Source organism: Capricornis sumatraensis, chromosome 12 (assembly GCF_032405125.1).
Source record: "Capricornis sumatraensis isolate serow.1 chromosome 12, serow.2, whole genome shotgun sequence".
Classification (NCBI taxonomy): Eukaryota; Metazoa; Chordata; class Mammalia; order Artiodactyla; family Bovidae; genus Capricornis; species Capricornis sumatraensis.
In genome coordinates, this window is record NC_091080.1 from 28,646,107 (window position 1) to 28,673,405 (window position 27,299).

At 38.6% G+C, this 27,299-nt stretch overlaps 1 protein-coding gene across 1 annotated transcript in view; it reads left to right on the top strand.

Annotated features, from left to right (window-relative positions):
• Positions 1–2,535: 2,535 nt before the first annotated feature.
• The window catches only part of FNDC3A (fibronectin type III domain containing 3A), a 111,936-nt gene continuing 87,172 nt past the window's right edge, over positions 2,536–27,299 (top strand). Inside the window, exons 1-2 of the mRNA XM_068984675.1 lie at positions 2,536–2,761; positions 22,816–22,953. Coding sequence (XP_068840776.1) covers positions 22,855–22,953 — 99 coding nt within the window. The 5' untranslated portion in view covers positions 2,536–2,761; positions 22,816–22,854. The remainder of the gene's footprint in view (positions 2,762–22,815; positions 22,954–27,299) is intronic.

The window sequence follows — 27,299 nt, forward strand, 5'->3', positions numbered from 1 at the left end:
TATATTGTTGACTAATCTATGTCTACTTCTATGGTATTCTGAATTACGTCTTCAGTTCAGTTCAGTTCATCAGTCGCTCAGCCGTGTCCGACTCCTTGCGACCCCATGAATCGCAGCACGCCAGGCCTCTCTGTCCATCACCAACTCCCGCAGTTCACTCAGACTCACATCCATCCAGTCAGTGATGCCATCCAGCCATCTCATCCTCTGTCGTCCCCTTCTCCTCCTGCCCCCAATCCCTCCCAGCATCAGAGTCTTTTCCAATGAGTCAACTCTTCACATGAGGTGGCCAAAGTCCTGGAGTTTCAGCTTGAGCATTATTCCTTCCAAAGAAATCCCAGGGCTGATCTCCTTCAGAATGGACTGGTTGGATCTCCTGGCAGTCCAAGGGACTCTCAAGAGTCTTCTCCAACACCACAGTTCAAAAACATCAATTCTTGGGCACTCAGCCTTCTTCACAGTCCAACTCTCACATCCATACATGACCACAGGAAAAACCATAGCCTTGACTAGACGGACCTTAGTCGGCAAAGTAATGTCTCTGCTTTTGAATATGCTATCTAGGTTGGTCATAACTTTTCTTCCAAGGAGTAAGCGTCTTTTATTTTCATGGCTGCAGTCACCATCTGCAGTGATTTTGGAGCCCCCAAAAATAAAGTCTGACACTGTTTCCACTGTTTACCCATCTATTTCCCATGAAGTGATGGGACCAGATGCCATGTCTTAGTCTCCTCCAAAATGGCTTTTCTTTCTTGTTGTGCCTATACATGTAGGTATGCCCCAAATATAATTTTTAATAATATAGTTTTTTTAATGACATTTTTCCCCCTCACCCCCACACCAATTGCAAAGGAATTAAATCTTGAGGGATAGATTACAAGATTCTGTCTTTTTAAAAAGCTCCTGAATAGGAAGCTTTGGAAATTACTTAAGAGTTGGCTTTGGAAACCACTAGCTTAGTCTCAGACCAAATAGAGCTAGGGAAGCAATATGGAGAAGCCACCCAACTCACCCACACTCTGATAAGTCCTATTTTAAAACATACAGTTATGCTTCAGTTATTCAGAGATCAGCTTTCCAGCAATTGTCTGGAAGAGGGCCAAATCTGAAAGTTAAGAAAAGGAAACACCTCTCTCCCTTGCAGGAAAAGAACTTTTGAGAGTGAACAACAATGAAAATATCTCAAGATACCACTTGATATCACTGTCCTATTTACTGATGGGAAGAAGAGGAAGAAACCAAATCTCTCATTGGCTGATTGTGGGTATAAACACCTCATCAATCATTACCTGGAGCTATAGAGATAAAGCACAGAAGAAAGGAGAAAAGAGTGAAAAATAAACAGTAAAGTAGAAAGGATGAGAGGAAGGATCTGAGTGGTTCAAGAGGCAGGTGAGAAGAGGAGAAGCAGTAACAGATATTAGAAAAGGTAATGAGAACATTCCAAAGAGAAGAAAACAGAGATCCCCTAAGAGACCCTATATACCTCAGCGATCCTTTGGGACTTTAGGTTATGGCCAAGGTATGGCATCTGATGGCCAGTCATCAACAAAGGATTTCATTAACCATTGTATCCCTTAAGGTAGGGAATAAATACATTTTCAGAGAATTCCTGTTAAAAGGTGGAGGAAAAAAGAACTGCTATTTTTGAAAGGCAGCACAATTAATAAACCGAAATAAAGCCAGATAAAGAAGCCTGGTTACATCGCCATTGTTTCTGAAGGGTCAGTTCCTGGGTTAGACGCCCCGTCCCAAGGACTACCCCTATCCCAAGTCTTCGAGTAGAACCCGCAAAAGGAAGCAGCCCAGGGCAGCCCTCAGGCATTATTGCAGCGCCCCCAGTCGCTGGAGGTTCAGGGAAATCTCGGCTGCGTTCCCTTCCAGGTCTTCGGGCTGTTGCACAAATTAAGGTAATGGGATTCCATGCGATTTGACTGGGGACGAGGCCAAAAAACTAACCCCCACATTTTCAACTGGAGTAAATATCTAAGTGTTTTTTGCTTGCTGAGGAGATCCCGGGCACTAAAGCGTTTGGAATTGAAAACATCCAAGCCCACTTCGGTTGGCTTCCTGTTCCTTGGGGGAGTGTCTTTAAAAGCACCTGCCGGCATCAAGTTTTGTGCTTTCGGGAAGAGGCAGACCCGGTGCGCCTCACAAGGAGTCTTTTAGAGTTTGGACTGAGAAATTGTGTGAGTGGTCCCAGGAACGTCCATTATTAACTCATTTCTCTAGTGTCGCCAGCAGCCTGGCCACCGCGGCGGCTACGAAGACTCGGGGGCAGTCGGGCCTCGGGAGAGAGCCCGGAGCCCGAGAGGGCGGTGGGCGTCCGGGGTTGCGGCGAGGTGGGGCTACTCGGCCGCCCGGCGCTCCGAGGAAAGACCCGCCGGGCGGCGGGCGCGGGCGCGGGGCGGGGACGCGGGGTCCGGGCCGGCCGGGGGCGCCGTCGGCGGGGCTCGCGCAGCCGCACTCGGCGAGCCGACTCCGGGCTCCTCCTCCCGGCTCCGTAGTAAGCATGGCGGCGGCGGCGTTCGCGGTCCCTCGGGTGAAACAGAAAGCGGGAGCTACGCGGAGAGGGAGCGAGGAGCGGGGCTGAGGCGGCGCCGTCACTGCCGGGAAACCACCCCAACAGTCAGTGCGCCGGCGGCTGCGGCGGCCCCGAGAGCTGGCCCTGCCGCTGAGGTGGAGCGAGGACGATCAGGAACCCGAAGAAGAGGCACCGGGGTAGCCGCCTTCCTCCGCCTCAGAGCGGCGTGACTCGGAGGTGAGAGCGCGGGCGCTCCCTTCGGGAAAGGCGGGCGAGACTGAGGCGTCCCGGTCCCGTCGCGCCCCGGGGCAGGCGTCACGGAAACCGTTAGGCTGAGTGTGAAGGGCCGGGGCTCCGAGCCGGGGTTCGGGCCCGTCGAGGGGCGCGGCCCACCGCGTCCTGGGGGCGCGCGCTCTGCCGAGCGGGGGGAGTGGGCCGCGGGCGGGACGCATCCGCTTGTCGGGCACCTGCCGGGCCCGAGTCTCTCCGGGAGGCGCTCGCGGGGGCGCGGCCACGGCCCCGCCACCAGCCCGCGGAGGCGGCGCGGGGGCGCGGGCGGTCCTCCCTCCGCCCCCCCTGGCCGGCGGCCCGCGGCGAGCAGCGCCGCTCCTGGCGGCGCGGGGGTCGAGTGCCGGAGCCCTCCCGGAGAGGATCGCCGAGCGTCCGCAGCGCCCGGGCTTGTGGCCGCCCGGCGGCCGCCGAACTTGAACGCCCCTCTCAAGAGACTCTCCCCCCGCGCCTGTTGGGGTTCAAACCTCGAAAACCCGGACCGGTGTGTTTGATCTTGTTTGGCTGGTGCCGATACCTGGCCGTTCCTCAGCGGGCTGAGTTAACCACCTGTTCAGTCGCGGGGGGGGTTGGACTCCAGGCTGCAGTCCTCGCCCTGTTTAACAACCTGGATCTTTGAACTTTTGACACGGCGGTGGAAGGACGTCATGTGTTAGGTAAAGGAAAATGAACTCATAATTTAGCCGTAAAATCGCGGGCAGAAAAGCGGTTATTTTAATTAATGTTTGTTAGTCGTTCTTTTATTAAATTGTTAGCGTTAAAAAAAAAAAACACCTTGGGTTTTTTTTCTTTTTTTGTAGGGGTAGGGGGTGCATAGTGGGGGTGCTAGGAATCGTAAATTCGGGATTTTCTTTTGTGAAATTTCATATAAGTTCCTTTGGACACCTTTGCGTCTGAGCATCTATTAACTAAGAATATCAGGCTGACAGGATTTTTTTTTTTTTTTTGGAATGTAAAGCTCATGTGCATGTAGGTTTGTGGACTCGAAATTGAGCGGCAAAACGATTTTGCTTCTTTCCGTGTTTTTAGTTCTTGAAAGCAAAATTGGTATTTTTCTCTACTATAAGAATGAAAAGTTGAACTGTTACTATAATATTTTATCACCATGATAGTACCAGCACTAGTGCTAAACATATGCCACCCAGGAGTTGGAGCCATATGTTAGGCAGAAACTAATTGAGTCTTATGGCTATGATCTTGTATTTGGATAAATATTTAGTTTTTGTGTATTTGCTAAATCTGTAGTTCTTGCCATCGTGTAAGCTTTTAAATCACCTAAAAATAGTCCAGAGAAATGAGTCTCCTGCCTTTTTGATATTTTCTCGGTTGATTTGATTTTGCTCAAGTAATGAGATAAAAGTGCACACTGAGACAGATGGTGGACTTAAAACAGTGATAAAAGGGATTGGTTGTAACACATCTTCTATAATGTAGTGCCTAAAATTTTTGCTTTCAGCTTCTTAACCCACTGATAATTCTTGCCATCACCGCTTATACCAGTTAGTGGGAAGAGAGGATACTGACTTGACAGGGAAAAAAATTGGTTAAAATTTTTATAAATAATTTTGTTTCTGAATTTTAGCACTATCATAGTAAATTTTATGAAATTTTCTTTTTTCCTTTCAGAGAACCTCTCTCAGTTTTCTTGGCTAGGTTCACTGAAAATGTTTTTTATCTCCGGCTGGCTTCTTTTAACCACCTGTATGCTTCTGAATGAACTCCCTCTTTTTCCATTTTGTCTGAACCTTCAAAAGTCATTGACTGTTTAGGAAAAATTAACTGCTAGTTAATTGGTTTCAATCAAACATAGGAGTAATTTACTTCTCCTAAATTAATGATATGCATTCAAAAAAACCGATTTAGAATTACCTTTTGATGTCGTCTGTGTGATCACTTTCCCCCTTTATATGAGTAACTGAAAGCTGATTTATTTTCTCTTGCATTTAAGAATTATGTTCTAATTTTTTAAGTTCTGTGGTATACTATTGAACATATTTTATTACTGACTAAGAAAAAATTTCTTCCTCTTCTCTGACCAGCCAGGCAGAGGTCAGGATTTAGAGGCTACAAAACCCAGAAAAGAACAGGGATGCATGATTAATATTCTCATCATCTTTTGTAGCTTTACTTGGGTGAAGAGCATTTATAATTTTAGTTTAGATTGATGGTTAATAGTTATGTCTGTTTAAAAAATAATTGTCTATTTTAATATGTATATACCCAAGGCTTGTGCATCTATTTTGCCTGTATTTTTAAAATACAGTTTGATGAGATAACCTAAAGGTTTTGTTTTGTTTTTTAATGTTCTTGAGGCATTTTTCTATGAAAATGAGTCTAGGTGATGTCTTTGAGAATGATGTAGGGCTATGCATATGATTTCCAGTTTTATTAGCCAGGTGATCAAAAGATAAATGATTGCTTTTTTCCCCGGAGCAGTCTCTAGCAGATTTCAAATAAATTCACAATATTGTAAATCCAAAGGTTTAGAATGCTCTGCCTGCAATTCCACTGAGTCTTTTTCAGTGCTTCTGTTTATCACATTGCAAAAAGAAAAAGAAAAATGGCCCCTGTGGATATCAGTGTCGAGAGCTGCTTGCTTAAAAGAAATGAATGACCAATAATGGTGAAAGACAAATTTTTTTTAACCTGTTTTGGGAGCTTTTACTATTTTCTTAATATTTTGGCCTCATTTTATTTCAGAGTGTTATGCTGTGGCCTCTTTATCCCTTGATCTTATCTCCATCCTCCCACTGTGGTAGTTTTGCTTACCTTTCACATATACTTTATAAGTTTGTGGTGTAATCTATGGTCTTACATCAAGTTCCTTTGTACGTGTCTTCCTTTGATATTTCCAATCACTTATCATCCATTACCAGGCCTCAGGCTTTTTTTTCTCAAGATAGAGAGTTGAATGTGTCATCTCTAGAGAAATGACATGCTCAGAGGATGGTGAGCTATTAGAGTCGGGATACAAAAGCAATGGGATGTGTTTCCTTCCTTCAAGTAGTTTACAGACTAGTTGGGGATACTAGACTAACACACAAGAAATCCTTAACAAAAAATACAAGATGGCCTTATTAAATTATGTGGCAAGAACTGGAATTTAAAGGAAAGTGAGGCTACTGAGGGCAGGAATGATCCTGGAAGGCATTCAGAAGAAGTCAGACTTGAATCTTAGGAAGGATTTCGGGATCAATCTAAAGGAAGGCCATTCAAGGAGACCAGTCTGAGAGGGTAAGTATCAGGAGGAAGAAGAAAAGAAGGTTCAAGTCAAGATTTTGGCTAAAAGCGCCGTAACATGGTCAAGAAAGGAATAGGCAGGGCTGGACAGGACAGTTTGCCTGTGTCATTGTGAAGCCATCACTGGAAGAATGCTGCATCTACCTTGACATATTAATAACTTAAGCTTTATGTTTGAGGAATAGCTTATATATTTTATATGTGTGTGTTTATTATAGCTTAGATCAGGGATCAGCGGACTTTCTGTAGAGTGCCAGATAGCTAATACTTTAGGCCTTGTGGGCCACTTATAGTCTCTGTTGAATATCCTTTTTTATTTGTTTTCTTCCAATCGAAGAATTTGACCAGCGGGCCTACTTTGCTGACTGTTGGCTAATAATTGGCTAGTTAATTGTCCATATAGCACATAATGTGAGCTGCCTTACATCATTTGCCTACATGGTTGTTTTGTGTGTTTTGAGTATCATTTATGTTTTTCCATATGTTAAAAATAAAGAGAACAGGCAGAAATAACTTCTATTGTAATTGTTATTTTGTGACCAGACTTCTAGCAACTGCCTAGACTGAGTTTCAGAACTAGGAAGTGAAAGAAGAAAAGCCTCTGAGCTAGTCCTTAGAGCAGTGAAAATAGCTACTCCAGGGCTTGATTTAGAATCTGTATAAGGTTAAGTATATCAACTGCCTATTCAGGTTGTACATTTTTTAAACTTCAGCTGTCATTGTAGAAGCCTTGGGTGGGATGCTGGTGGCCTGTGACAACTGGGGAACACGCAGCAGGAAACAGTGTCTGTAAAAGTAGTTGAGGAGTTAGTAAAGAGAAGAGCAGTTGCAACATCCCTCAGTAACTCCGAGAGTCACATAATTGACATTCACATTGATGAGCTTGAGTCATCAAGAAAAGATTGTATCACATGTAGATTGAGGCAGAGAAAAAAGACCTAGAAATCTCTTTTAAAATATTTTCATTGTGATTGTTTAAAGATAAGTTACAGTGATTTAAAGGGTAAGTATCAGTTATTTTGAAAATTCCTCTACATGAAATATCTCTTTTGAAGTTTCTAAATTTATAAGTGTGTGTTTCGGCAGTTCTGTTTCCTTCAGCACATTGTGTTTCATGTACCATTACCAGATAAATAGTGGTGCTTCAGGTTATGGTTGCATGAATAAAATTGGCTAGGGTTACTCTGTATTTTGTCTTACCAAGAAAGTAAGAATATATCATGAGAAGTTTATTTGAATCAGTAGGTATTAGTGAATACATTCTGTATGTCAGAGATAGCATTGGGTGTTGGGAAAAGTAAAGATATATAAGATGGAGAGCTGTCTGGGTAAAATCAATAGAGTTTCTTTTTTTCCTCTTAAAGACATTGAAAGCAGACAAACCAACAAAACCCCCAAACTGAAGTTAACTCTTGCCCTTTTACTTGTACTAGCATTTTCCATACTTTGTGTATGTGTTTACTGTTTTCAGTTTTAAGGCATTATAGACCTTTTGAACTAAATTTCAAGCCTTCATGAATTGCTACATAATAAAAGTTCAGCTTTTTAAATTTCGCTTTAAGGAGAAATTAACAATTCACTCTGCCACCCCACTTTTGTCAGTATTTGAAACAGCTTCATTATTCCAGCTGTTTCCGTTTCCTAGATAGGAGATAAAAGTACTTTGGATTTTAGTTCCAACTTTACCCTTATTGGCCATATGATTTCAGATTACGTGTTTTATTTTTCAGTCTTGGGTTCCCAGTTCTTAAAATGGAGAGTAATATATATCCTATTTTCCCCACAGAAATACCGTGAGCACCCAAAGAGATGTTGGAAACCATGATGGTATTAATGTACCATATGTTTTTACATTGCAAGCAATGCAACCTTTTTTTAGTAATACCAGAAATGAGTTCAAGCTTTATCCTCCAAAGTTCTGTAAATAATAGTATTCCAGTAAACATTTAGTTTACTCAAAACTTTTAACTGCCTGCTTGGCAAAGAGAGTGCACATTTTAAAAGCTTTCTTTCCATTCTTATTAATCTTTCATTGTCTATCCAATGCCTGTGTTCCTCTTTGCAGGAGAATACTGATCTATTCCAAGGAAATTCAGCTAGTCTTTCCACAGTGGGATAGAAATATGCAAAAGTGAATTCCTTATGTGTTTTTTTTTTCAAGTAGATGACTATTTCTGTATATATAGTAATAAGATCCACTTGAACTCTGACTGGAAAGTTGATTATATTTTTTAAATCCCATATAGACTGCCAGATATGTGGTGGTACTCTCATTTTATAGATGAAGCTATTCTGATTGACTTCTATCTCTTCCTGCCTCACTTCTTGAGATTGCTTATGTGCTAGTTGTTAGAAATACAAAGTAAGTATGATATGTGCTTTGAAATAAACCTCGGTGTAAAAGATCTCTGCATTTGATAGATTGTTAATCAGACTCTATCAAAAATGTCTGAAAGTTACCGTGTTCTGCTTTCCTTCTTTAGAATCCACATTTTAACATATATTTGAACAGAACAATTTAAACAATTTAAGTGATTTCTTAGTGAAATCCAATTCCCTAGTGAGGAGGAAAAAAAATCTGCCTACTTCTCTGGCAGTTCTAAACAGATGTTTAAGTACATTTTAAAGCACAGTTAAGACATTTCTTTAAAAAGTAATTATATGCTTTCTTTGCAGGAATAGATGTCAAATACAACTGTGTACTTTTGTTGAGATCTAGCTTGAAGGGAGTAATGATTTCATTTACTTCAAAATCCATTTGTCTTTAGATTGGCGTAAATGAAAATAAAAGTGAAGATGTAATTTTTTGTGATTTTATTATGTTTTCATTCTCTAAATTTTTTGGTTGGCTTGTGATAGCCATTCTTTTTTGTTTTCCAAAGTTTTTCTTTAATTAGAGCATAGTTGATTGACAATGCTATGTTAGTTTTGGGTGTACAGCAGAGAGATCAATTATACATGGATCTATTCTTTTTCAAATTCTTTTCTCATTTATGTTGTTACAGAGTATTGAGCAGTGTTCCCTTGTTGCACAGTAGGTCCTTGGTGTTTATCTATTTTATATTTAGCGGTGTATACATGTCAATCCCAAACTTCCATTGTATCTCTCCCTCCCATCCTTCCCCTCGGTAACCATAAATTCATTCTCTTAAGTCTGTGAGTCTTTCTTGTGACAGCCATTCTCAGTCACAGTTTCATTCTTAGACTTAATTTTTTTTATGTAATATTTTCATTTGCAATATATATTTTCCCTTACATTTTAGTTAGTAGTTTATGAAATATATTTTTGTTTCTTCTGTATTAGGACTAGCTCTTGCCAATACTTCAGATCATTATTCTTCAAAAGCCACAGTGTGCTAGAATCATATTTTTTTTTATCAATTACTTGAACCTGACCAAAACTGGTCTAATGTGTGTGACAGAGTAGACTTTGGGTAGAATGTGTGGGCAGCTGTCCCTCTAGTTCATCTTCAGGCTGCTTCCAGACTATTCCTTCAAAAATACAAATTTATTTAAATCATTGCTCAGTTTTAGAAATTAAACTACACTACAGTTCCTGCTGTGTCAGTTATAAAGTATTCTGTCTTTATCTTAAGAGTTTGTACTCTGATGATATCCTGTGGCTGGGCTTCTCGGGTGGCTCAGTGGTAAAGAATCTGCCTGCAATGCGGGAGATGCAGGTTTGGTCCCTGGGTCGGGAAGATCTCCTGGAGAAGGAAGTGGCTACCCACTCTAGCGTTCTTGCCTGGGAAATCCCATGAACAGAGGAGCCTGGCCGATTACAGTCCATGAGGTCTCAAAGAGTCGGACATGACTTAGCGACTAAACAACAACAAATTCTTTGACTATATCCATTTCCCACCACTTGCCAACTTTGTAGTATAAACAGCGTGTATTTTACGTTAGGAAGGTATAGGTTTCTTTGTTGACTTCTTCCTTTACTGGCTGTTATGAACATGAACATTTTACTTTACCTTTGTTTCCTTACTTTAAAGAGGGGTAATACAGGGATCTGTCTCCTAGAATTAGCTGTTACAGGGATTTAAAAAGAGCCTATTTAACATGGCAAGTAAAATACTTGCTGTGGGATACTTATATCTAGACCTTTGATAGGCATTTCTAATCGTTGTTAGGTATCCAAATTCTTGTTTTCACCATTCACTTATATATCTATCATTTGTTAAAAAGCTTAAATGTTCTGGATACTTAGAATATGAATGTCACAGAAATCAACATTGTATTCCTTTTGTGTAGCAATTCACACAGTTGGATAAGAGAGAAAGGCATATAAAAATATTTTAAAATGAAAAGTAAATAAAATACCTCTTCTTTTATCTCTCTTCTCTTGTGTGAATCCTTTCTGTAGTTTAGTACTGAACTGCCGTATGTTTCCACAGTATGCTCAGAATATCATGATTGTGTACATAACATCCTGTAGCATATATATATATGTATATATATTTTAACTTGACTGTCTCACCTGTTAGACTGAACTCTGTGAGTTTGAAGAGTACTTCACAGGTTGGCAGTTTTGTTTTGTTTTTTTCTGTAAAGGAGCAGATAGTAAGTATTTTAGGCTTTGTGGCCATATGAACTCTGTTGCAACTACTTAACTGTGGTTTAGGAGCCTTACAAATAGCCATAGATAAATTATAAATATTGGGTATAACTGCATTCCAATAAAAGCTGGCAGGAGGCCAGATTCAGTGCACAGGTCTTAGTTTGCTGACCCCTGTAATGCTGCATACCTTTTGGCTGGCAAATGTAAGGCACTCAGTAAATGGTAACAATTATTTATGTATTAAATGCTTTCTGTATTCTGTATACTGTTGTAAACAACTTTATATATATTAGTTTACTTAATCCTTAAAACAACTCTTTGAGGTAGATATTATGGTCATCATTTTTAAAATGAAGAAACTGAAGCACAAAGAAGTTAAATAACTTGCTTAAAATCATATAACTAGTTAGTGAAAGATTTGGGATTTGAACCCAGGCATCTGACTCCAGAGCCTAGCTTTGAATCATACCAGTTCTGATACGTAGAATTCCAGGAGTGTAATATTGATTCAGTATTAGGAAATATATTAATGTAATTCACTATATTAATAGGTTAATGGAGGAAAGTGTATGTTTCCCTCTTTGATGTTAAAAAAAGAAATCATTTTCTAAAATTTGGTTATCCCTGACAACTTTTTATCAACCAAAAATAATATTGTAAAGAGACTACCAGAAACCTGTATTAAATGTCATCGTGAACTATTAGAAGTATTTTCATTAAAAGAAGGGAACATTGGTCAAAGTAGCCAGTACATTAAGAAACAAGAAAAATAACCTCTAAATAATGGGGAAGAGGAGTGAGGTGGAATATATTATAGTTACTATTTGCAGTTGATACAATTATCTACTTAGAAAATGTAAGACAGGCAACAGAAAATTATTTAAATCAAAAAGAGATTTCAGTAAACCAAGTGGCTATCAGATAAACTTAGAAGATTCATTAGCTTTCTTATAAACCAGCAATAACCAACTGTGAAAAACAGTAAGAAAAGTAGAAGCCTAAATTATAAAATACTTAAGAAATTTTTAGAAATATGTTGCACCATCTGAAGGAAAAAAGTACAAGAAGATCTTAAACTAATAGAATAATAGTATATTCCTGACTGTGAGAACTCAATTACCAAGTTAATCAGTAAAGACAGTGTAATCCTAATTAGAAATCCAACAGAATTTTTAAAATGGGATTTGACCAACTGATGTTTCAAGTTTTGAGAAAGTGCACCAGTCTTTTGGACTCTGGGAGAGGGAGAGGGTGTGATGATTTGGGAGAATGGCATTGAAACATTTATAATATCATATGAAATGAATTGCCAGTCCAGGTTCGATGCATGATACTGGATGCTTGGGACTGGTGCACTGGGATGACCCAGAGGGATGGTACGGGGAGGGAAGTGGGAGAGGGGTTCAGGATGGGGAACACGTGTACACCTGTGGTGGATTCATGTTGATGTATGGCAAAACCAATACAATATTGTAATTAACCTCCAATTAAAATAAATTTATATTTTTTAAAAAGTGCACCAGAATGGACAGATACGTTTCAATATGAAGCATAACAAAAGGGAATTTATCTTTTGTTTTCAAAGATTAAAAAAATACCATAAAATTATAATTATTAATAAGAGTTTGGAGTAGGAATGAGCATGTTGATCAAAGGAACAGAATAAGGAATTCAGGAGGAGCTCCATGGTTACAGAAGAATTTATTATATGATAAACGAGTAATGGAAGAGCTAGTCTATAAATGATGCCAGACAATTGGCTGTTCTGTTGAGGTAAAGATAATTTAAGTACTCACTTTGTGGCACTCTCAAAACTAAGTTCCAGTTGGACTAAATACATTCAGTAAGTAAAAAATAAAATGGCAAAAATTTTGGAAGAAATTAATTTTTAAAAAATTTCAGGGCAGTGAAAGCCATTTCAAATGAGATGTCAAACTTAAATGGCATTAAAAAAGACAAGCATGGTGACTTGGGCTAAAATATTTGACATGTAATAGACAAAGTAATATTCAAGGTATATAAGGTGTGCCTACAAATCAACCTGGTAGAAAATGAGAAAGGATGTAAGTAGGAAATTCATAGAAGTAGAAATACAGCCTATACAGTTTTGAAGAGATACTCAAACACACCAATAATAAGAGAAATTCAAAACATCGATGAGATAAGATGTTTTTAAATCTTTGTTAATTGGCAAAAATTGGAAAACCTCAGCTAAGTATCAGATTGGAAAGTAGCCACTCAAACTGTTGAATTTCGAATATGAACAGTTTTATCTTTTTAGGGTAGAAGTTTAGCAATATCTATCAATTTTGAAGGCTTCCCTGATGGCTCAGAGGTTAAAGCGTCTGCCTGCAATGCGGGAGACCTGGGTTGGGAAGATCCCCTGGAGAAGGAAATGGCACCCCACTCCAGTATTCTTGCCTGGAGAATCCCATGGACGGAGGAGCCTGGTGGGCTACAGTCCATGGGGTCGCAAAGAGTCAGACATGACTGAGCAAAAAGTGTGTACTTCTAAACCAAAAGTTTCATTTCTGTGTATCTATAATACAGAAATAATATCATAGCTTCATAGAGAATATTACATGATTTTTCCTTGAAGAAAGGGAAATACATGAAGAAAGATGAAAGCATGTTGTGCTCATCATTGGAATTATAGTGTACCCTCCTGGTAGAATATTAGACAGTCATGAAAAAGGATGAAGTAGATACAGATATACTTCTTTAGAAAACTCTTAAGACATTTTACATGAAAAAGCAAGACACTCACCAGTCTACACAGTTATATTTAAACCACTCCCCTAAACCTCATACAGGCTTCCCAGGTAGTTCAGCGGTAAAGAATCTGCCTGGCAAGCAGGAGACACTGGTGCACAGGCTTCAGTAGTCTCGGTTCCCAGGCTCTAAACCACAGCCCCAGTAGTTACGAAACGTGAGCTTAGTTGCTCCATGGCATGTGCTATCTTTCCAGACCAGGGATCGAACCTGTGTCTCCTGCATTGGCAGGTGAATTCCTTACTGCTGAGCACCAGCGAAGCCCTGGCTGTGTCAGGTCTTAGTTGCATCTTGCAGGATCTTTACTTGTGGTGCACAGACTCTCTAGTTGCCATGTATAGGCTCAGTTCCCTGCCACATGTGGGATCTTAGTTCCCTGACCAGGGATTGAACTTGCATCCTCTGCGTTGCAAGGTGGATTCTCGACCACTGGACCACCAAGGAAGTCCCAAATTACACATATTTTTAAGAGTCACTCTTCTGGAGTACCATTAACATCAAACAGGGTAATTGAATTAATTATAATTAGTCTTACGAAAAATATAATCTAACATCATGTACTTATTGCCAGATCTGTGAAATGTTTGTTTCGGGGTGCTGGTAAGAAATAATAAGATGATTTTGCATAGTGGTTTCTGTGACTTTCATCTCAGTAAGTTTCACTGCAGGGGTATTTTTAAATGCTCCCCCTCCTCTTTTTTAATCTAATGTAGTCAAGTTTAGAAAGTAAAAAATCGAGACATTTGAAAAAAAATAGGATCTAAATTGGAAAAGTACATTTTAGGATATCAGTTCATAAGATGAATTAGTAATTTGGATAAAAGTCCAAGTTCAAGCAGAATTTCTTGAAATTTCCCTGAAAGGATATTTAGATAGTTTATTACAGCTGGATGCAACTCTGTAGTTGCCTTGAGAAGTTGTGGCTTCTCAAGACCGTTCATTTTTAAATCAGAATTTTGATAAAAGTAAAAAAAACTATAGCCATATTACAAAACAGTTGACAAAATAGAGAAAAAAATACTGTAATTCCACTATCTTAATATAGTTGCTACTGTAATTTTAATATTTTTACCTAATGTTTTTTCATATGTATATTTTCAAGTAATGCTAAAATGTAGATTTAAATGTACTAAATCTACCTTGAAGTGTATAAAAGCCTTGTGATTTCATGTGTGGCCTTGGAATCCTATAATTTTTAGTTTCATTGATTTAGACAAGGCAAAAGACCAAAAAAAAAAAAAATAGGATTTCTCAATATATTAATAAATGTACATAATTTTCCTATGTGTCTGTCAGTTACACTCTGGCTGTAATCGAAGTAGGATCTTTCTTTGTATTTTCCCACATCGTTTTTGAACAAGTAGAGCTGAAGTTTCAAACCCCCGGCTAAGCTTATTTCCATGAGTTATCTACCTTGGCTTCTAAGTCTCGACTGTTATCATTATGACAGCAGCATCATTAAAATAGAACAAGTTCATGTAGAATGGATGGCTGTTAATAAAAAGGTTAGGAAGAGAAACTTTGGTAAAATGTATGCACAAGGAAACTGGTACAGTTTCAGAATTATGACAGGGACTGAGTGAGAAAACAGTACTGTTCCTAAACCTAGCAGTGTTGTAACCGAATATCTCCTCCCCCCACCCACCCACACAAACTCACATCTTGAAGCCCTAAACCTCAATGTGATTGTTTTTGGAGGTAGAGTCTTTGGAAGATTATTAAGCTAAGATGGGGTCATGAGGCTGGAGGTCTCATGATGGATTCACTAATTCTTATAAGACACAGAAGATACAGCAAGAGAGTAGCCATTTGCAGGCCAGGAAGAGGGCCCTCACCAAGAATCTGTGCTGGCACCTAGTCTTGGACTCTCAGCCTCCAAGAACTGTGAGAAATAAGTGTGTGGTGTTTAAGCCACCCAGTCTATGGTATTTTGTTCCAGTAGCACAAGCTAAGACAGTAATTGGTATGATAAGTAGAGTGCAATGGTAACATATTTATCTAAAAATGTGCAAGTGGCTTTGGAACTGGGTGATGGGTAGAGTTTGGCCACCTCATGTGAAGAGTTGACTCATTAGAAAAGACTCTGATGCTGGGAGGAATTGGGGGCAGGAGGAGAAGGGGATGACAGAGGATGAGATGGCTGGATGGCATCACAGGTTCAATGGATGTGAGTTTGAATGAACTCCGGGAGTTGGTGATGGACAGGGAGGCCTGGCGTGCTGCGATTCATGGGATCGCAAAGAGTTGGACATGACTGAGCGACTGAACTGAACTGAACTGAATGGGTAGAGGCTGGACAGACTTGACGTATGTGCCAGAAAAAGGTGTGCTGCAGTCCATGGGGTTGCAAAAAGTTGAACGCAACTGAATGGAACTAAGGTCCCTAGCATGAAAAGACTGGGCTGGGGAGAAGGAACGGCAGTTTAACCCATGTATTCGACCCATGTTAATTTCACCTACTTGGAGACGGGGCGGGAGCAGTGGAGAGCAGTAAAAGTCACTGTTTCTTTAACATTTTGGTCTTTGAATTACTCCCACTTCTCATTTCCCCCAGTAGAACACTAAACCCAATCAGGTATCTCTTGCAAAGAGGACAAATAACCCTTGGACCCACAATTACTTTGACTCCTCCAAGAAAGAAATGATGAGAATCAACATGCACTGAGATCCTACTATGGGCTAGATGTGGTCCTAAGTGCTTTGTATGTAATGTTAAGTGATACAGGCAACATTCCTGTGAAGTAAGCGGTGTTCTCATTTCAGTATGAGGACACTCCAGCTCAGAGAAAAAGTAACCTGCTCTAAGTCACAAAGAACTTACTTGTCAATCACTTGTTGCACCATCCAGCACCAGGGAGAATAGAGCACTAAGTGGTCTCACCCAGCTTAGTTTTCCTCCCCATGAAGTGTTTTGGAAATTTGTAGAATTTATCTTCCAGTTTAGCCATGTATGTGTTGATATACATATCAGGTTATATTCTTTATATTTCTCTTTCATATGACAGGTGGTATTTCACATTTATTTTTTATCTGTATAGTTAGATTGCATTACCTGTGAATTTCATTTCAGAATAGGAAAGGGATATCTCAAAATATGTGATTATATTAAGGTAGGCTCTGAGTCTGAGGAACCCAAGAACTACTGCACTAACTAGTTACTCCCAAGTTCATGGAGAGTTGACTAAGTTTTGGAGGCAAATTCTTTACCGACTGAGCCACCAGGGGAGCCCAAAATTGTCATTAAGGGACTGCTAATGGCAAATAGTGAGAGCTTAGAAAGAAGAGAGGAGAGCTGGAAGAGAAAAGCTCCATCATTTCAGAGAATTCATAAATGATCATGGACAGAATGTTGGTAGAAATATAGACTAATGGCCATTCTGAGGAGGTCCCAGATGAGAATGAGAAACTTGTTATTGGACAATGGAGAAATGGTGATCCCTATTATAAAGGAGTGGAGAACTAGGCGGTGTTGTGTTCATGTTCTAACATTTTGTGGAAAGTGAAACTTGTGAGTGATAAAATCAGATATTTAACTGAGGAGATTTCTAACCAAAGTGTTGAAGGAGTGGCTTGATTCCTTCTGACGGTGTATAGCAAAATGTGAAAGAAGAGAAATGAATTGAAGAAGGGTTTGTTAAGCAGAAAAGAACCAGAAGTTAAAAGTATTTGGAAAATTATCAGCCTATCCAGGTTGCAAAAATGAGAAAGCACCTTCAGAAGAAAAAACACCAAGAGTGTGGCTCACCAACCATTTAATAAGGATATTAGTGTGGACCTGAGCCAAGGACTTAATCAGCATCTCAACAGAAGCTAGGAAGAGATGGAATTATACCGTTAAAAACACTGCCAGGTGGGGCTAAAGGGCCAGGTGTGAGACTCAAGGAAGCAAGGAGAATGCAATGAAGGAAGGCTTTAAACATGTGTTATTCTTCAAGAATAGAGACGTATCCCAAAGGTGACTCAGGGTCATCAGGGCTGCTAGTACCACAGGGTCAGAGTGCACAGGCCTGAAGGGCAGGGTACCTCCACCTTGATTTCACAGAATGGAACTTCTGCCCTGCAGAGCCACATGGATAAGACTCTGCCAAGCGAAAGGAATGTCTTTGGAAGTGATGGCACACCCCTTAGGGTCCAGAGGGCAGAGCCTGGAACCAAAGATATTCTTATTCTCTGGCCTGAAAATCTAATGGTATTTGCCTTGCTAGATTTTGAACTTCCTTGGGACCTGTCACCCTTTGCATCTGATTTCTTCCTTTTGTAATGAGAATATCTAATGCCTATTTTACTGTTGTAGTTTGGAAGCATGAAACTTAACAGGTTTCACAGGTTCACAGTGGGAGAGGAATTTTGTCTCAGGATGAATTGTACCTCAGGTCTCACCCAAATCTGATTTAGATGCAATTTTAGACTGTGTTGAAATGGGTTAAGACTTTTGTGGCTCTTGGGATGGAATGAATGTGTTGTGTGTGTGTGTGTGTGTGTGTGTGTGTTTAATTTACATGAAAAGAGGATATGAATTGGGGGGGGCAGGGGCAGAATTTAGTATGGACTGAATGTTTGTGTCCTTCCAAAATTCATATGTCATAACCCTGTACCATTATGTGTTGATATTAAGGGAGTGGGGCCTTTGTGAGGTAGGTGATTCATGAGGGTGGAGCTCCTATGATGGGATTAGTGCCCTTTAAATCCAGGAAGAGGAAGACAGGCCAGAGCTTTCTCTCTCTTGGCCATGTGAGGGTACAGAAAGAAGATAGTCCTTTGCAAGCTGGGAGAAGGGCCCTCACCAAAAACCTGACCATGCTGGCATCCAGATCTTAGACTTCCTACCCTCTAGAACTGTGAGAAATAAATGTCTGTTGTTTAAGCCTCCCAGTCTGTGGTATTTCGTAGCAACTGGAGCTAAGTTTGCAAGTACTTTTTTTCCATTTCCATAGATTGCCTTTTCACTCTATTCAGTGTGTCCTCTGACGCACAAAAGTATTTGAGTTTGATGTCCTGTTTGTCTATGTTTGTTTTTGTAGCCTTTACTCTTGGTGTTATATCTAAGAAATAATTGCCAAGTCCAGTGTCTTGAAGTTTTCCCCCTGTTATCTTCTTGGAGAGTTATGGGTTTCACATTTGGGCCTTTAATTCATTTCGAGTTAATTTTTGAATGTGGTGTACAAGATAAGGGTTTAACTTTTTTTTTTTTGGCATATGAATATGCAGTTTTCCCATCACTGTTTGTTGAAGAGACTGCCCTTCCTTGTTGACTGGTCTTGACATCATTGTCGAAGATCATTTGCCCATATACATGAGAGTTTGTTTCTGGGCTCTCTGTTTTATTCCACTGGTGTATTTGTCTTTATGCCATTATCACACTGTTTGATTACTATGGCTTTGTAGTATGTTTTTTGAAATCAGAAAGCTTGAGTCGTCCAACTTTGTACTTTTTGAAATTATTTTTCTGTTTTGGATTCTTGAGATTCCATAGGAATTTTAGAATGAATTTTTCTGGAAAAAAAAAATGCCATTGAGATTTTGATAGAGATTACATTTGCTCTTTGATCTTCCCTGGTGGCTCAGAGAGTAAAGCGTCTGCCTCCAATGCAGGAGACCGAGGTTCCACCCCTGGGTGGGGAAAATCCCCTGGAGAAGGAAATGGTAACCCACTCCAGTATTCTTGCCTGGAGAATCCCATGGATGGAGAAGCCTGGTAGGCTACAGTCCACTGGGTCGCAAAGAGTCAGACACGACTGAGTGACTTCACTTTCACTTTTCACTTTTCACTTTCACATTTGGTCTGTAGATTGCTTTGGGTATTATGGACATCTTAACAATATTAAGCCTTCTAACTATGAACACAGGATATCTTTCCATTTATTCGGGTCTTCTTTAATTTCTTTTAGCAATACTTCATGGTTTCAGACTACAAATCTTTGTTCTCCTTGGTTAGATTTATTCCTAATTATTCTTTTTAAAAGTACATGAAACAGATATCAGGTTGTTTCAGTTAGTTTATCGAAATGCAGCTGATCTTCATGCATTGATTGCATGTCATGTATTTTTACCAAATTTATTTGTTCTAATAGTTTTTTAAAAAATCTTTAAGGTTTTCTACATTTAAGATCCTGTCATCTGTGAACAAAGATAGTTTTACTTATTTTTCCCCAGTTTGTATGTCTCATTTCTTTTTCATGCCCAATTGCTTTGCCTATGACTTCTAATACTGTGTCCGATACTATGAATAGGTATGGTGAGAGTGGGCATCTAACCTTTTTCCTGATTAGAAGAAATCTTTCAGCCTTTCATCACTGAGTATAATGTTGGCTCAGGTTTTCACACATGGCCTTTATTACGTTGAAGTAGTTTCTTTCTGTTCCTAGTTCGTTGCGTATTTTTATCATGAAAGTTGTTGAATCTTATCAAGTGTTTTTTTCCTGCATCAATTGAGGTGATCATGTGTTCATTTTAACTTTAAAAAATAATTTTATTGAAGTGTATGCAGAGAAGTACATATATAGTATAAAGCTAAATTTATAATACACTGAAAGTGAAGTCATTCAGTCATGTCTGACTCTTTGTGACCCCATTGACTGTAGTCTGCCAGGCTCCTCTGTCCATGGGATTCTCCAGGTAAGAATACTGGAGTGGGTTCCCATTTCCTTCTCTAGGGGATCTTCTCCACCAAGAGATTGAACCCAGGTCTCCCACATTGCAGGCAGATTCTTTACCCTCTGAGCCACCAGGAAGCTTATAACATACTAGTAATTACCATGTAACAGCCTCCCAGGTCAATATGTAGAACAGTAGCAGCAGCCCCAAAACTGCCTTCATGCCCCTCCTGGTCCCCATCCTTTCTTCCTTTCCAAAGGTAATCACTACCTGATTTTTAATACCAGACAAATCTAATTAGTTTTTAAACTTTCTATAAATTCTTCAGTATGTACTCTTTTTTTGTGTGTCTGGTTTTCACTCACATTGTATTTATAAAATTCATTTTTGTTGTTCTCTATATCACTAGTCCATTACTTTTTATTGCTGTATAGTAGTGAGTTGGATGAATCAGATACCGTGTTCCATTTACTGTTGAGGGACATTTAGATTACTTATAGATGGCTATTAAAGATGAATGCTGCCATATATACCTTCATGTACTTATCTTTTGATACACATGCTCATGCATTTCTTTTTGGCATATACTAGGAGTCTAATAGCTGAATCATAGCCAGGTCATAGAATATTCATATATGTTCAATTTTGGTAGATAATATCAAACTGGTTTCCAAAGTGATTTTTATGAGTTTTCATTCACATTCCTTATGATTGTGGCAGTTGCTCTGTAGCTTCGCTAATACTTGATATCATCAGTCTTTTCCATTTTTATCATCCTAGTATGTGGTAGGCATTTCATTGTGATTTTAATTAACTTTTTCCCAATAATGAACTTGAGAATCTTCTCATATGTTTATTGGTATCTTGAATTTCCATTTTTGTGAAGAGTGTATTCAGGTCTCATCTCATTTTTCTTTTTTTTTAAAAACTCAATTTGTTAGGAGGCGTGAATTTGCTAAATATGTGCTCTTTTACAGTTATATATGTTGTAAATATCTTTCATTCTGTGGCTTGCTTTCTCATTCTCTTAAAGATTTTTTTAAATGAATCATAGTTCTTAATGAAGTTCAGTATGTCATTCTTTTACTTTATGATTTAAGAAACATAATTTATACCCTGTTTAAAAAACCTTTCTCTGTCTCACAGTTATGAGATTTTCTTTTGTGTTATCTTTAGCAGCTTTTTTGTCTTACCTTTTGCATTCAGATATGCAATCTGTCTGGCATCAATTTTTTAAACATTGTTTAATTTGACATTAGTTAGAAAAAAAAATTTGCAATAGTACAAAGATAGCCAGCTATTATTCTTCACCCAGACTTGCTAGATGTTAAATTACTATCACAAATATTGATATATAGATATCAAATATTGATATATAGATATAGAGAGTGATATGTTGGAGCCATCTTGTACTTATGTACAAAGTGATTGTTCAAAATTCAGGCATTTTCAGGTCAGTTTTTAAACCATGGTGGCTTGGAATGGACTGTGGGGGAATGTGTATTCATTCCATAGAAATTAGCAAGTGTGACAAATCACTTCTCTTTTTTTTTCACATATCAAATTTACTTAAAAAAAAAAACAAGTGAAAATAGATACATAGGATTCATGTTGATGTATGGCAAAACCAATACAATATTGTAAAGTTAAAAAAAAAATAAAACAAGTGGGTATTTGTGGTCACAAGATGAGAACATAGGAACTGAGTAGTAGCAAAATTAAAAGAAATTGATTGAAAGAAGCTGACAGTTCTCTGGGCAGGAATGAAAGGAACTTTTAGGTTTCCAGATGCAACATTTTAGTTGCATGACTGAAGTTTCCAGTTTGCAAGCTGAAGTAAAACCAGCTGCTTTGCATGTAGTGTGAATATGGCCATACAAGAAAGCAATCCAAGAAAACTGCAGGGGGTGAGGGTTTGATACCGGTCATGGAACTGAGATCCCACATGCCATGCAGCACAGCCAAGATGAATAAGTAAAAACAAAATTCCATTTAAAAAAGCTAAACATTTTGACCCTACTGAATTGTAGACTACTACAAGCATCCAACAATGTTTATTTTACCTTTCAGTATAGGTTTGATAAAATTTATGATTGACCTCAGTTGTGCTCATTTTAACATGTAATTTGCTGACATTGGTTGATGTTATACATGGTAGATTGATACTACCTCAAATCTTTTGCTTTTTATTAAAATAAATAACAGGTGATACTGTGTATACAGTTGAAGTGTTCTAAATGTATGAGCTTTTCTCACTGAAATGATTTGGCTTATTGTAAGGTTCTTAGGAAGAAACAATAAAACCAGAATGACAGAAGACCAAAGCCAGAACTTAACACTTAAAATTTGAAGTTTCTTTTTCTAATCCTGAGGAAATTTTTCTACCATTTTGCTCTGTCTGAGGAATCAATAAAAGATTGTAGTTCTTGTGTAGTTCCTAGAGATTGATAGGGTGATAAGAGTTAATTGTTTCTTCATAAACACCTTCTCAGCTCAATTAAAAAGAATCAGTGATAGAGCTGCCTCACTCAGTCATGCATTTTAATTCTTATTCCAGGGTTTAGCTAAAGTGTAGTGGTGGTTAAATTAAATAAATGGTATGTAGAGATGGAAGGAATAGACAGACAGACAGACATGGAATTTAAATAGAAGCTCCTGATAACATATCTTGATTTGCTGTCTACATTGACAGATGGTTGGTAAACAAGAAATGTGTTTCCTTAAGTGATCTGTTGACAGAAAGAAGAGTCAGAATATCTCTTTATCTTGAATGCATTGTATTTTAGTGTATTTTTAAGGATGTACATACAAATGGCTATATATTTTTGTTTTTCAGAGTTGGAGGGTTATCCGGTATATTAATGTCTTATTGATAATGGCAGAACATCCACCACTACTGGATACAACTCAGATTTTAAGTAGTGATATTTCTCTTCTGTCTGCCCCTATTGTAAGTGCAGATGGAACACAACAGGTAAGGAAACTGAAATGTTTATTTTCTAATATCTAGTACACATGTATTTCTTTCAGAAGAATGCAAAATTTAGAACAGAATGAGGCATCACAACAATGGGTTCCTGTTAATATTTTAAAATCCAGTTCACACTGTTGTTCTGGTTTCATAGGAAAATGAAATGAGACTGTTTTTGAAGCTGCTTCTAAAATGTCTCACTAATTAATGGTTAAATTTCTTGTGTTTCTATTTAGTTGCCACTGAACTTGTTTTTAACATTTTACTTTAGGCAAACAGTATACTAGTCCCTGAACGTTTTTTAACTAAGTTTAACCTTGTGCCTCAATGGTTATTATAGATCATTACTTCAGATCACTATGAAATCATGATTTAATTATATGATTAAATGACTGCCTGCATTATATTATAATAAAATATTTTCTTCTCACCAGAATCCCTCTCCCCCCTAAAAGCAAACACACAATTCCTGGTGTGTTTTTCTCCCAGGGCTTTATAAATAAAGTTCTGTTATTTCGTTGATGCCTCATTCCCTCAGAAATCCTAAAGGGGTGAGAATGATGGGCTTTCATAAGTACCTGTGATGTGCCAAGCTATGTACTTAATTCTCACGACTACCTTGTATGGTCTGGATTTTAATGTTGTGAGTAAGGAAGCAAAGATTAAGGACATAATAAATAATAATGAGGGAAGAGAAGGAACAATTCCACTTCTCACTATGGGAAAAACATGCGCTAAGAACTTTATGATCTTATTTAATTTTTTCAGCAATCCTGTCCCTATTGCAGATGAAACAAAATGAGTTTCAGAAAGGCCCAAGATCACACAAAGCTTTTTTGCTCCATTATTCATATTGCTTCCTTGGGAAACTAAGAGAAATATAATCATATTTTGTTATTTTATAAACTTAGTATCTACAGTGGGCAATTATTTGCTTACCAGATAACGAACTACTTTGTTCACTTTGCTATTGAAAAATTGAGTGATGAGCTTGTGTTCTACATTTTTCTGTTTTGAATAAACATGGTATGAAAAGTATACACTGGTTTTTATTTTCACGCATGCTCTGATAGCTTGTAGCAGCAACTTCATTTCACTAAAGTTGCTTTTTATGATAAAATTCAAGTCTGTTAAACAGGCTTTTTCTCCCTTAAAAATAATAGATGTGGCAGATACTCGTTTACTTCAAGGCTCTGGGAGTGCCTTTTATCATTGTTGCCTCAGGCAAATCACTGGCTTCAAGTTGTTTATAGTGTAATACAAGAAAGAATCTGAAGCTGTTAATTACAGTACGATGATGTAGTTCCTATAGTGTAGAGTCTGTTAAAGGGAAGACAATAGGCTGAAACAAGACCAGCATGCCCTCTTAAGACTTCTTTCTTTCTTTTCTTTCAAAAGGAGATTCTTTCGGCAGAATTTTTCTTGAGATCTTAAGAGCACCATGGCTAGCATATAGTAGTGACTGTGTAGACGGATACAGAGAAAGGAGCTGGGAATAGAAGAGCATACTAGAGCAAGATTTGAAGGATCAGGTGGAGTCAGTAGTTCTAGAAGACAGGTTTTTAGGTAGGCTTTGAAGTCAGGTGTCAAGAGGTGGAATAAAGCCTTAAATTCTAACTAGCACTCTTTGCTAGTTAGGGGAGAGATATCAGTGAGTGGAACGAGCATAGGATTGGTCGATAGATTTGATTTGGGTGACTTAAGACAAATCATTTAACTTCTTTCTGAGAGAGAGGTAATAATAACTGTTTACAGTAGGTGTACCTTTGAGGGTGAAATGAGCTTCAGTAAATATTTTCTGAATTTGAATTGAAGCACTCAGTGAATGCTTAAAAGACTGAAGAAACTCTATAGGTATGTCAGTCAGGACTTAAGTCAACAGATGTAGTTATAGTAAGCTGAGAAATAATCATGACTGATACTGAGTATAAGTGTAACAAAATAGACCAATAGCTATGGTAGACTGTAAGGAGCTGAAGCTAACAATAAGTAGGTAACAGTTGACAACACACATCTCTTTGTCTTAACTCAGGAACTTACTGCTATGCCAAGCATGGCCAAACTAAGAGCTTGCCTGTGGTGATGTGACACCACCTGGTTGGTGCCCAGAGTAAAGAGGCAAGCTGAAGACAGTTCCTGACAGAAGGAAGTCTTGTGTACATGCATGATGTTAACAATTTAGGATAACAGACAGGTTGTCCTTTGTCTTTACTGTCTTGGGAATATCATTCTGTTTCTTCTTGGGAATATGAGATGATTTCTGTTCCGCCTCTTGAGATCAAATTAATTTTCTTATGGTTGACCATCCAGATTATCTAAAATACTCATCAATATTTTCTTACTTTTTTATAGCAAATGCATTTTATACAATGTCACATACATAGTGGGTCTTTTGGCTTATGAATTACACTGGAAGGAATCACTCCTGACATCATTACTGCTAGTGTTGCTTTTAGGGAAGGTATGATAGACATTTATCTTTCATTTTGACTGGCAGCACCTGAACTGTTTTTTGTGTTTGAAAAATTTAATTCATCTTTTTTAAATTTTTGGAGTGTTTTAGGTTTACAGAAAAATTGAGCTGAGAGGTTTTCTCATTGACATCTTACACACAGTTTCCCTTATTATTAACATCTTATAGGAACATTTGTTGCAATTAATAAACCAATGTGTTTAACTGCTCGGTTGTGTCTGACTCTTTGTGACCCCATGGACTGTAGCTTTCCAGGCTCCTCTGTCCACAGGGATTCTCCAGGCCAGAATACTGGAGTGGGTAGCCTTTCCCTTCTCCAGAGCATCTTCCCAACCCAGGGACCAAACCCAGGTCTCCCACACTGCAGGCAGATTCTTTTCCATCTGAGCCACCAGGGAAGCCCAATAAATAAACCATAATAACCAGTATTGATACATTATTGTATCAATAAACCAATATTGATACATTATTAAGTTCCACAGTTTACATTAGGGTTCATTCTTGGCATTGTACAATTCTGTGGGTTTTGAGAAATGTGTAATACTATGTATCATTATTAGTTTAACTTCCTTAAAACTCCCCGATGCTCCATTATTCCTCCCTCACTCTCCACCCCCTGAAACTTTGGCAAATAGCTGTATTTTTACTGTCGCTATAGTTTTTATCTTTTTCCGGAATATCTTATAGTTTGAATCATGCAGTATGTAGGCTTTCAGACCAACTTCTTTCACTTAGCAATATGATGTAGAAAGTTTCTTTTTGTGGCTGTTTCAGTAGCTCATTTCTTTTTATTATTGTATGAATGATACTGTTGTATCAACATTGTCTGATTGTATTGTATGAATAATACATTATATGAATGATGCTTCATTGTATGAATGTACTGCTTAATTCATTTACCTATGAAAGGACAGCTTGGTTGTTTGTAGTTTCTGGCAATTATAAGTAAAACTGCTTTAAACATTTATGTGTAGGTTTTTGGTTAGACATAAGTTTTCAACTAGTTGGATAAATATCTAGGAACATCATTGCTCGATCTGTGTTTAGCTCTATAAGAAACTAACAAGCTGTTTTCCAGAGTGGCTGTGTCATTTCACATCTTCAGGCATGTGCTTGATCTGAGATTGTATCTTTTCTTGGTAAAGCCCTTATGAGTGCTCCTCCTACCCTGTTAGAACCCACACGTGTGCTTTAGGCAAGAATACATAGAAGACCTGTACAAAAAAGATCTTTATGACCCAGATAATCATGTTGGTGTGATCACTCATACTCACCTAGAGCCAGACATCCTGGAATGTGAAGTCAAGTGGGCCTTAGGAATCATCACTATGAACAAAGCTAGTGGAAGTGATGGAATTCCAATTGAGCTATTTCAAATCCTAAAAAATGATGCTGTGAAATGGCTGCACTCAATATGCCAGCAAATTTGGAAAACTCAGCAGTAGCCACAGGACTGGAAAAGGTCAGTTTTCATTCCAGTCCCAAAGAAAGGCAATGCCAAAGAAGGCTCAAACTACCGCACAATTGCACTCATCTCACACGCTAGTAAAGTAATGCTCAAAATTCTCCAAGCCAGGCTTCAGCAATATGTGAACTGTGAAGTTCATTCCAGATGTTCAAGCTGGTTTTAGAAAAGGCAGAGGAACCAGAGATCAAATTGCCAACATCTGCTGGATCGTGGAAAAAGCAGAAGAGTCCCAGAAAAACATCTATTTCTGCTTTATTGACTATGCCAAAGCCTTTGATGTGTGGATCACAATCAACTGTGAAAATTCTGAAAGAGATGGGAATACCAGACCACCTGACCTGCCTCTTGAGAAACCTATATGCAGGTCAGGAAGCAACAATTAGAACTGGACATGGAACAACCGACTGG